The 11,508-nt window shown below is 43.2% G+C and overlaps 1 protein-coding gene across 6 annotated transcripts in view; it reads right to left on the bottom strand.

Annotated features, from left to right (window-relative positions):
* Positions 1–5,464: 5,464 nt before the first annotated feature.
* The window catches only part of AFG2A (AAA ATPase AFG2A), a 161,651-nt gene continuing 155,607 nt past the window's right edge, over positions 5,465–11,508 (bottom strand). For 3 of the 6 annotated variants that reach the window (XM_085057831.1, XM_085057835.1, XM_085057832.1), the window contains one exon: positions 5,465–5,791. In XM_085057831.1, coding sequence (XP_084913957.1) covers positions 5,615–5,791 — 177 coding nt within the window. In that variant the 3' untranslated portion in view covers positions 5,465–5,614. The remainder of the gene's footprint in view (positions 5,792–11,508) is intronic. The other 3 variants (XR_014851556.1, XR_014851557.1, XM_085057838.1) reach the window with 2 other exon arrangements.

The raw sequence follows: 11,508 nt of genomic DNA, 5'->3' as shown, positions 1-11,508 counted from the left end.
CTGCAACAGCTCTGCATTAAGGCTGAAGATTCAGACTGTAAGCTGATGATGGGACACCTGGAAAGAGCCTCATGGCTTGGGTCCACCCACCACCAAGTCCTGCTCCATATTCCTGCACAACAGGTGGGGTAGCAACACACAGGTCACTCTGCTTCTCACATCCTCTACTCCCACATCCCACACACCCAACTCGGGGATAGGACAGCAATCCAAGCACCAGGCACCCCCACCCAGAGGCACTGCAAACAAGGCTGTGTGAGCACGTTTCACCCCCTCAGTTTGGGGAGAACTTGCTGACAGGAAAGCAGGGTAGCTTTAAAGGCATTAAGCAGAGCAGGCTTGGTGTAAGCAGCTGCCCCTGTGTGAAATCCGAAGCTCTTGCCAGCGGTGTGGAGTAAAGACATGACCTCATTATTCCACAGCCCAGATAATCCGTTCCTGGATAAAGTGAGAGTTGACAAGTGTTTCACCTTGAACATTATCAAAACCCTTTCCACACTTGGCTGATGCAGAGCCATTTTACCAAACAGGGATGTGAAAACTCCTCAGTGTTAGCAAAAAGAGATAAAAAAATCCCTGGGGTGCATAGTCAATGCCACACACACACGCAGGTATGAGAAGAAGAGATCAGCAGCATTTCCAGAACCATTTATGCAAACAGGATATATTTGCACAAGTGGATAAAATATTTTTCTCAATATATTGAGGGTTGCTGCTGTCAATTCCTTCCATCTCCCTCAAGGCACTTTCTTTAGGTAAGTGCTGAGGGCCTCTCCTGACATCAGCTGCCCCATCAGCACTTCCAGAAAGGTAGTTCAGCTCTCAGCTGGGATAAATCGCTGTCTGGACCATCTTCTAGTGTCCTCCCAATGGTTGCCAAGAGTGATTCCACTCCCCTAATCTTTTGGTTAGAGGAACCCAAGCTTTACTGCCATGCATTTTACACAGCCACACGCAGACAACATGTGAGCCTCCAGTTTTGTTGGAAGCGCATCACAGAACCATTTAGGTTGGAAATGAACCTTTAAGATCATGGAGTGCAGCTGCTGGACCCACAGTCAATTTGAGCAATGGCTCCACACTAGTTCAAGGGGAAGGAATGTCATCTGGTTGCCGTTGCCTCCTCTCACAACACCTGTGCTCTTGCTGGAGTCCTGCCACACAAACACGGAGTGGAGCTCTCTCCCCCTCATCCCTCCTGTCCTTGGCAAGCCAATTAACAGAGAAAACACACATCTCCTTCTCCTATCAGGGCTCTGGAGCTGCTGGATTTAGGTCTGCATGGAAGAATGGCACCGTTTAAAATGTTTAACACAGAACATACCCGGGAAACACGCGGCTGAGTTTCCAGCAGAGGAGGTTAATAAATGAACAGGTAGCACTTGCAGAAGGAGCAGACACAAACCCCAGGATTAGGAGTAGGTTTCAGCTGAAATATTTGTCTTCCAGATGTTGACCTGCCAAATGGGAAAACATGCCCAACCACAACAGCAATTCTGCCTCTTGCACCTGCTCCCTCGGAAAAGCTCCATATCCAACTGCACACAGCAGACCACCTCTGGTATTGTCTTTCGTGTCAAGGCAAAAAGGGTATCAGCAAAAGCAAAAGAATTTGGGGTTCCTAGGAGACAAAAATTACTGCAATTCCCTACAACCACAGCAACAATATTAAACACAAATACAAAAGGGTCGCAATGCAAAACTGATTTTCCAAATGTATCCCACCACTTCCCACACTGCAGACTGCATCAGCACAGAAAAAATCCCAAGGCTCAGGAATGTGAATGCAACCACGTTCAGTTTTATCCCAGCTTTGTGATCACAGGAAGCAAGGCAAGTTCTTTGTGCCTGCTCTTCACTGATTCTTTCAGGACCTTCTGCCAAAGTTGTGACACCTCTTCCAGTGGGTGACTCTTTGTCTTCCAGGTCCAATTCCTCCTAAGTTCTAGCACCACCTGCTAGGATACCACAACCCCTGGACACTGGCATTTCTAGTGTTGATTTCTAGTGTTCACCCACACATCAGCTGCTTTCTCTGGCAGAGCCAGAAACAACCAAAATCCTTCAGGGTCAGGTTCCTCACAGCCCTGACTGTAATAATGAGGGACAGTTCTCCTGCCCACCAACTTGTGTCCATCACTGAACTTCATCTTCAGTTCTATGGCACTGAAGGCACTATGGCAAAACACCAGCTTTGGCTCCCACTTTTCCCTTCTCCACACCCCATCAGCAGAGTCTGACCCCTGCTTCACTGGGAAGCATCACTCCCAACCTTCCATGGATGCTCAGTTCCAGGAGCATTATGTTTGGTATGTGCCCAGCTTCTGGAGGGGAAATGCCACACTTTGATATTTAAAATGAGTAAAGAAGCTGAAAGGGAAGAGCCAACACACAGAATCAAGGACATAATACTGGAAAGTGCCAACAAGTCTAAATTCAATGGTTTTGAATAACCATCTTTGAAAAAAATTATCTTTATTCTGTCCCTGATGTTTGCCCTTGCACCTGAGTTTGGTAAAACCTATGTTCTACTCTCATTTGGAGGATGCAGGAAAATTATCCATAGTAAACCTTATTCTTTCTTCCAGGATTAAGAATTGTATATCATACTTGCAGTAAAAATCTGTTTTATGCATTAGTTAGAACACAGGACTGAACTATTTTTCAAGTTAAGACAATTTTGCATTTTGATCATAAATATTCTCCTGGTCGTTTTTGGCCAAACTGTCAAAAGACATTTTATGCCATTTTGCAAGAGGTTGTTATTGGAGGAAAAAGGTAGATTTTGTATTTAAACAAAACGTGCCTGAAATGTTGAAAAGTGGATTTAATGTTAACAATTCTGCAATTCAAGCAGTATTTGGGCCAAAAACTGGCTCCAAAAGATAACAGCAGGCAGGAAAAAGACTGTGTTTTTAAAGAAGGTAAAGAAGTAAGTCCAAGCAGTTAAAGAGAGGATGAGACAGAGATGTTCTTCTCAGATGCTTTCTCTGCTGAGGTTCACTGAGCTTCAATCCTTTTATTAAAATTCAATCTCATGGAAACACAACAACAAAACCCAGCAGAAGTGCCTCTATCTTTGAGTTGCTCTGCTGCACAGAGGTGTTCAGGCTTTTATTAGCTCACACTGCACGAGATCTGAGTCGGTGCCAAGGCACGAGGTGTTCAGCAGAACATGTTGAGAGAAGTCAGCTCTGAACTAAAACCTGCTCCTGTAAATGACAGGAGATGCTCCTGGAGTGCTCTGTCCTACAGTGCCCTCATCAGTAAGTTCCAATGAGAGGCTCAGGGTGCAACAGCTCTCACCAAGAGGGATTATGAAAGGGCTACACTGCCCCTGTGTTTTCATCAAAACTGAATTTTTGGTCATTTTCCAGAATTCTGATAAGTGGGTTTCAATTTGCTCATCCACAGTAATAGTCATCTGTCTTTAGGAAAGAGACAGAGAATCATCTTACATTCATTTAAATCTCAATTTATCAGTGGCTTGGAATGGACTAAGATCCTGAATAGCATCAGACTGGCAAAGGTTTTCAAACAGAATTTTTTGGGAGCACCAGGCACCTCCTAGGGACTTTGCAAATTTGTCATAGCTTTTTTTTTTTTTTTTAAAGAATATATTAGTTTTTTTAAAAATCAAATTCCACAAATGCAAGGACAAAAAGAGCTTCCTGCATTTAAAATCACTTCAGGCATGTAGGTGTGCACCAAGAGATTCAGTACCCTGTGGATAAATGTGGTACCATACAGGTACAGGGATAAATGTTTGCAGGGATGGGATTTTTTTTCCCAAGGCACAAACAGCAGACATGGGCCAGCATTCTTTCCTAATGTCCTAAAATTCAATGTGCAAAATCCACTCTGATGGGACCAGGAGTCCACACAGGGAAAGGGCAGCCAGCTCCCACCTGCCTCTCTTCTAGTTTCTCAGTTCACATTCACTCTTTAGTGCATGTTCCCAACAAACCTGAGCACTTCCCAAGGACTGCCCATCTAGTTTTAACACTCATCTGGAGCACCATGCAGTGTTATTTTTAGGCTCCAAAATCACAAATAGAATTCATTACTGGCAGTAAAAACTGCAGTCTCTCTTTCTTCCCTTCAGGAGCAGACACTGGAGTGAAGTGCCAGGGGATAAAGGTATGGCATTTAATTTCTGGAAACCTCAAAAATTTAATGGTTATGATGAATGGTTCACATCCTGAGCTCCAAGTTGGAGTATGCAGAATTTAGAAAAGAAGGATAAAGTAGTTTCAGATGCAGTCTTGATCCCCAAGGCAACTTTTCCAGTTTATAATTTTCTTAATTCCCTCTGTGTGTTGTACTATTAAAGAGACAATAAAAAAAAGAAAAAATCTCACACACATCAGCTGAACTACGTAAACGACCCCCTTTTCCACATCCTCTAATCCTTGTCAGCAATAATAAAATTAAATGCTAATTACAGCAACAATGGGTTAGAATGAGAGTAATTAAAAAGCTGTCATTTAAAAACAGTAGATTTCAGATTAAAAAGCTACAAAATGTGTACACTGTGAAACTAAGTGAAGAGAGAAAAACTATAATCAAGGTGAAGAAATTACCTTTTTGTTGAAGTTTGTGTTCGTTTTGGTTAATCTTTCCCTCAATTTTTTATGCCTGGACTAGAAAAGCTCAGTCTTTCTGCTGTGGGGAAAAAAGCTAAATATTAGTTTGCTTAACTGCATTTCATCCTGAGTGCAAGAGCAGAGACCCCACAAGGACCTGTCATCATTTCAACAGACGATATAACAAAGAAACAACTTGAGAAGATTGTATCTGTCCCTGAAGTATTTTGTGATCATTTACCACAGTTTTTGCAAGGAGGTTTCCTTATTCATTAATTAAGATTCATTAAGGATTTTAAGTGGCCAGCTTTAAATTATCTCTTTATTTATCAACATTCCTATTTATTTTGATAGAAATAAACATCAACAAGAAGAAGCTTTCACTGACATGGCAGTGGGTTCAGGTTAGTCAGGAGGTGGACAGTCTTTAAGGTGCCTACCTGCCAGTATATCTAAAAAGGAGTTGGTGAAGACCAAAGATAAATGTCTGCTTGTAGTCAATCAAGGTGCCTTGACTTTATCTCGGAAAGCCTGTTTGGCTGCTTTGCTGGAGAGTATAAATCAAAAGATTCACAATATTTTTCAGCATTTTTTGTAGTGAGGCCACTCCAAGGGTCTGCACCTCACTGCGATGATCCCTGGGATTAAACTGTGATTGAGACAGGAACAAATGAAGGCAGTAATAGCATTTGTTGCTTCTCTCTTTAGGACCAACAATCCATCCAAAATTCAGAATCTGATCATTTTTTTGGATACATGGATATACTCTGAGATAAACTGACTTTAAAAACCAGAAATCTGACTACCTCTACCATGCAGGTTATATCAAAAAAATGGTAAAATCTAAAGTTTAGGAGAATATCTATGACACTCAAAACTTCCACAGGGACTTTTATTACAGCAATTCTGCGTCTCAGTTAACTCCGGACGCTCCACTCACTCACAGTAAAAAACTCTTTGGCTTCTGACAGCTTTACAAAGGAAATTTGCCATTCACACAGTGAATGGGGTATGTATTAATTTGCCTTTCAGAGCGCATGCAGTCCACTTTGCTTCTGGTAATCTGCATAAAACTGGATTAATGAGTCGGGAATCCTCGGGCTCACGACTGCCAGCGCGCTCCGGAAGTGCTGGGCCATGATAGATTTGGCATGGATGTCTTCCTGGAGAGCTAGGAGGGCTGCTTCCCTACAGACTGCTGTTATCTGCGAAGAAACAATAAAAAAACCAACCACACATTACTATTATTGTTATTATTATTATTACTTGAAAGGAAGAAAGCGAACACAAGAACATCAAATCACTCCTAATGCCAGATACTCACAGGTAGAGTTTTTCCAACTTTTTTTTTTTTTTTTTTTTTTTTTAAATGAGGTTGTGGGCAATTAGGACATCCAAGGAACAGGATATAGCTCGAAGTTCAAACCACACTTACATTACATTTCACATTGCAGCATGCTGTAAATTAACTCACTAATCATATTACCTTGTGTTAAACTCCCCACAACACCTGATAAATTCAAATCCCAACCACCAGCGATACATTTTTCCATCCCCAAAGTGCATGAGCAGATATTCCCAGGCTCTGTGGGTACTTTTCTTTCCCAGCCTTGCACTGGGGAAGAAATAAAAACAATTAATTCCAAAAGGAGGCTCAGAGGAGAGGGGTGTGTGGAAGGGGAGGAGGGTTAGGGTCTCATACCCTGCAATGTGTTTTTAAGCTCTCTGGACTTCAGACAGCGGAAACAGACTGATGCCAGTGTCACTCTAAAGACACATTACTGTGGTGAAAGGAGCTTGTGGAATGAAAAGAGATATTGTGATTTCCAGTGCAACAGGGAAAACAGTGATTGATATTGACTGCTCCCTTATATCTGTAAATGAAAGAGCCAGCTGAAACACATTTGTCCAGCTATTCAGCATATTTTCTCTGTTTGTTCACTTACTGAAAGGAGTTCCCCTGCTTATGCTCTGCTAATGGTTGCCAAAGCCGTTTAGTAGCTTTTTAGGGGATTTAGCAGCATGTTTAGGAAGCTTTCACAAGAAAACATGCATGGATTTAGATGGCTTTGTCAAGTTACAACAATATTACTATTAGTTCTGTGCTGCTCTAATGAGCACCAAAGCTAAACACTGCTGTTACGCATTTTAATGCTTTTCAGGACTTCAGAGACAGCTGAATGTGGAAGCGCAGCTGAGATTTAGTGCACCAGCTTCGCGTGGAGGTCAGTAATACATCACCCAGAAAGTTAACAGAGAGGCCCTGGTCTTTCTGTGCAGGTTTTTCTCTAAGCAGACATTGTGACTATGTGCCCAATTCTCTAATATTAAGCTACTTAAAGGAAAAAACACACACCAGATCAAACTCCCTCTTCACTCCTTGCCTGCCACTAAACCCAGAATTCTTTCACAAGGGGAAGACTCTTGATGAAAAAACAGATCCCAAGCATCTTGGACTCTTAACTCGTGCTAGTCTTTCAAGGAGGGGTCCATTTCCCCTTGATAAATACTGCACTAAGGCCACAAAATGAGGAGACCCTCAGGAAGTTTTCATAGGCATTATTAAATAAAAAAAACACCAAATGCAGTCCAGCAGGTTTTGACTGCCCCATTCTTCTCAAGAGACCATCACCCATCCACAGCATCAAATGTTGAAGCAGTGTGTCACTGACAAGGTGTTCACTTGTTAGCAACTGTTTTACTGAGGGAGAAGCTGAAGGAAACACTGTCAAGTTGCCACATCCAAAACCGAAGAACACCACTGCCAATCATATTTCTTCCCATTTCAATTGTACACTGATACACTCAGGAGGAATTCACCCATAGGCTGATGGTTCTGATGATGCTTTCACCTGTTCTCTATGCTCTGCCAACGCTATCAGTAACAGTGATGGTAATTAATCACCAAAGGATTTTTTTGGTTTTAATTTTATTCTTAAAACACTGAGACGTAAGTTCTGTGATAACTGAAAATTACTAGACGTGAGGAAGCACCAATAAAACTGATTATTTTTGGTTTCTCAAAATCATTTCAGTCAGTTTTAAGGGACGAGGAAAGAATTTTTAGGCAGGAATTACTGTTCTCCCTTTTCCTGGCTGCACTCAGAATGTAGACTAAATTTTTTATATATTTTTGAGTAATAAACAGCAGGCATTACGGCACGGTGTTGAAAATTTAGTCTCTTGTGTCTGGTCAGAGTCACATGGAGTTGTTTCCATTCCTTGGCTAACCCAGAGGATCACGTTTCTGAGGTAAGATATTCAACAAGGCAAGTTTGATTATTTTTCTTTGTTCAAGTATGCAAACCTTTAAAAAACAAAAGTCCTCACAAGCATTCTCACTAGCTGGTAAAGCTAAATCACTTGTGGAAAGCAAACACAAGTAGTAGTGCAGCCACAGTGACAGCGGAGTGAATTCATCTGGTGAATTAGGCATTATTGGCCTAAGGTCACTGGTCTGTCATGGAGATTCCTTGTCACAGCCACGTTACGACATTTCTTACCAGACAGAGCAATTGAAGGGTTTTAAATGTCATTTCTGGAGACTGGGTCAAGTGAGGCAAAAAGGGAAGGCAGCAGAAGGGGCTGTAATTGACAGCAGAGGAAGGAGATCCTTTGCAGAAAGGCACAGATTTTTCCCAGGCCTAGCACTCCAAACCCAGAAGCTGCATCCAGATCACCAGCTTCAAACCCCTGACACAGGCCTGTCCCCAGTGGATTTCTCCCATGACTTCCTTAAATCACTTCTCCTTTTGGCCTCCACGAGATCATCCTGTATCAAGTGCCACGGTCCAATCATGGCTTATATAAAAAAAAGCACTTTTGTTTGTATTAAGCCTGGCAATTTCAGCAAGTCCTCCTAGCCCCTGTGTTATGAGAATGGTGATTCATCCTCTCTTCCCTGTTCACCCTCCATCAACAATTTTACAGTTATATCTCATCCGCTCTCAGTCAAGTCTTTGCAAGCTGAAGAGTCCTCAGTGACTCAGACCTTGCTCCTGCTCAACCTGTCCATCCTTCCTCCCATCTGCCATCACTGCCTTGGCTAGTTCTGCCCTGAACTCTCACTGCTGAGTGCCTGAAGCTGTGCAGGGCACAGAGGGGCTTGTCCCCGCCGTAGCTGTGTCCCTGGGTTGCTTGCAGCTCCTTTCTCATCATTTGTGCCAAGATGACTCTTCTCAGGAAATCATCCACATGGCCTCCAGCATCTTTTCCCAAGTGACAATTTCTAAGTTAGGTCAAATCATTTGTGAATTTGAAGCTTGGGTGATTTTCTTTTTTTTCCCCATTGCATTTAGCAGCATGAATAGCCTCTGCCTGCCTCCATAAATGAATGCTGAGAACCTACCTGCATTACCTACTGCAAGGCAATTCTTAATGAGTTTCAAATACAAACACAAGAGATCGTAATTTTTACCTTTTCAGTATACAAAAAACTCCAAAACAAACCAAACAAAAACAGAAACAAAACAACAAACAAAAAACAAAACCAAAAAACTGACAAAACCAAACAAAAAACCCAAACAAACAAAAGCGCAGTCTTTTGGATTTCTGTGTGTTGTGAGAAATAGGAATAACATCCTAGCCCTATTGCAAAGGCAAAAATACATCTTGCTGTAGGGAGGGGCAAAATAGATATTTTGTAACTGGATCTGAATCCAGAGTGGCTTTCAGCACCCACTGCTAAGGCAGTAATGAAGATATCAAATGGTTGTCAGAGAGAGCAGTGATTAAACAGCAACACACCAGGCACCACGTAATTAAGCTGTAACTACATGGGTGCTGCTGCAACAAGGAAGAGCCAGCCAGGTGAGGTCAAAAGCTACTGAATCTGTGAGTACCAGCATATCCCCTAGTTTGGCTGTTATTATTAATATCATTACAAGTTGAAGTTTAACGAACAGAATTCTCATTTTCAATGGAGTCAGAGCAAATTACTGACTGATGTGTTCATCTGCTGTCTGCATTAATCTCTTAGCATGGGAATAATTTTGAAGTAATGTACGAAAAACAGTACATTACTTTCTTAAAGGACTGATTTATCATCTCAGGAAGTGCTTTAAGATCAGAAAATAAACAATTATTTTAGAATTCTGCTTCAAAGTCAAAAAGGCACCACTATCAAAGTATCCTGGGAGGAAAGGAGAATTAAAATTTGCTATCTGAGCCACACACACAGATCAGTAAGAAGCAGAGCCACACACCAGCTCACAGCTATGGTGCAAACAATGATGAGTCCCCAAAAGAGGCAGATTTACACCTAGTGGTTCCCTCCTTCCCAATTCCACTCCCAGCAACAGTAAAATGCCCGGTGCCCATTCCTGTTTTCCGAATAAACAGCATTCAGCATAGCCCATCTTTCCCCCGAAACCAATGGTTACACTGGCTGATTCAGCTGGGCCGATTCTCCCCCATTCTGGCATTAAGCACCAACTCTTTCCAGCGAACTGAAAGTCCTTTTCAGCTTCTTTGTATTTAAAGTGTTCTAAATAGCTTTAAAGAATCTTTAAAAAAAAAAAAAAAAAAAAAGAGAGAGAGAGAGAGCTTCTGTGTTAAAGCCTTAGGTATTTTCAAGAAAGTGGTTTTGTTAGGGCCGAGTGTGCCGGGAACACCTGTGAATGTCGGGTTTAATTGGGCTGCAGCTGGTGTCGATTGTGTGCGCCGTAACTGGCAGCCACTGCCTGGCCGTACATTGTGTTTCATTTTCCTTTTTCCTTCCTTTTTAACTCGCTCCTCCACCCCGCCAGTTGAAGTTGTAAGGGATTGTGTGTGAGAGAGGGATTAGGAGCTTGGAAACAAGAATAGTGCCCTGCGGGTTGTGAATAGCGCAAATTGGGGCGCTTCCTGGCGGAGCAGTACCTGCGAGGCTGAGCGCCCGCCGGGCACCTCAAAGGGAGCCGGGAGCAGGCCTGGGGACTCGCCTTTGCCGCCTTCCCGCTCAGCCAGGGAGGGATAAAAGCTTCACACACGGCATTTCAAAAAGACATTAATAACTCTCAGGTCAGGACATCTGTGTCTCTCACTCGGGCGAATTCCTGCCCGTGTCACGCACGTCCTACCCACCCCTGCGCCAGGAGCTGCTCTGTGGGAGCAACAGGCTTGTCCCCACAAAACTGGGGTTGCTGGAAGGCTCTCAGGACCTGCCTGAGACTAAGGAAAAAAGGTGGGCATGGATGGCTTTCCAAAGCAAGAAGATGCTCCATAGGCAGAGAGTAGCTGGTGGGAAAGGTTGCTGACTGTACTCTAAAATCCACATAAATAATTCAATGTGGCTCCAGCAGCGCACGACTCCCTGCAAGGGATTTGTAGAGGGCTCAGAGCAGTGCTGGGCAGAGATGTAAAAATCCCTCGAGGTTTGTGCCACCCCCAGCAGGTCACTCCTGCTCGGTGTGGGACTGCACGGCCCCACTTTCCCCCTTCTCCTTTGTGCAGGCACCACCCGCTGCCGGCTGTGGGCTCCCGCCTGGCTCTTGTGCTGGCTCCGGCGCTAAGCTGGTCCTTTCATTCACTGATTCAATGCACCAGACCATCAGAAAACTAATCCAGAAATAAAAAAAAAAAATAGAAAAAGCCTTAGCTTGCTGCTGCTGGGATATTGAGATGGACTCAGAGGGGATTCGACAAGTCGGCATGGGAGGAGCGGGGAGCACGGCAAGTGGGATGCGTCATGCTCCAGCAGTGGAGAGCTGCTGGGGAGGCCTGCCCTAGATAAGAATGCTATTTTAAGATGTCACAATTTTTTTTTTCTTTAAAATGGTCTAAACTGAGAGGGTCTTAGCTGCTGAGGGGTGAACTTTCTGATGTGTTTCAAAAAGGCTTGAATTTAGTACTTCTCTTGTGTTTCAACTTTCCTGTTTCATGTATAAACCAAGCAAAGACAAGAAAACACGGCTCTCTTCACAGAGAAATTGTTACAGACTGC

This window comes from Lichenostomus cassidix, chromosome 4 (genome assembly GCF_008360975.1).
Source record: "Lichenostomus cassidix isolate B80296 chromosome 4, HeHo_3.0, whole genome shotgun sequence".
Lineage (NCBI taxonomy): Eukaryota > Metazoa > Chordata > Aves > Passeriformes > Meliphagidae > Lichenostomus > Lichenostomus cassidix.
The sequence above is the reverse complement of the archived record's forward strand: the minus strand, read 5'-3'. Positions and strand labels throughout refer to the sequence as shown.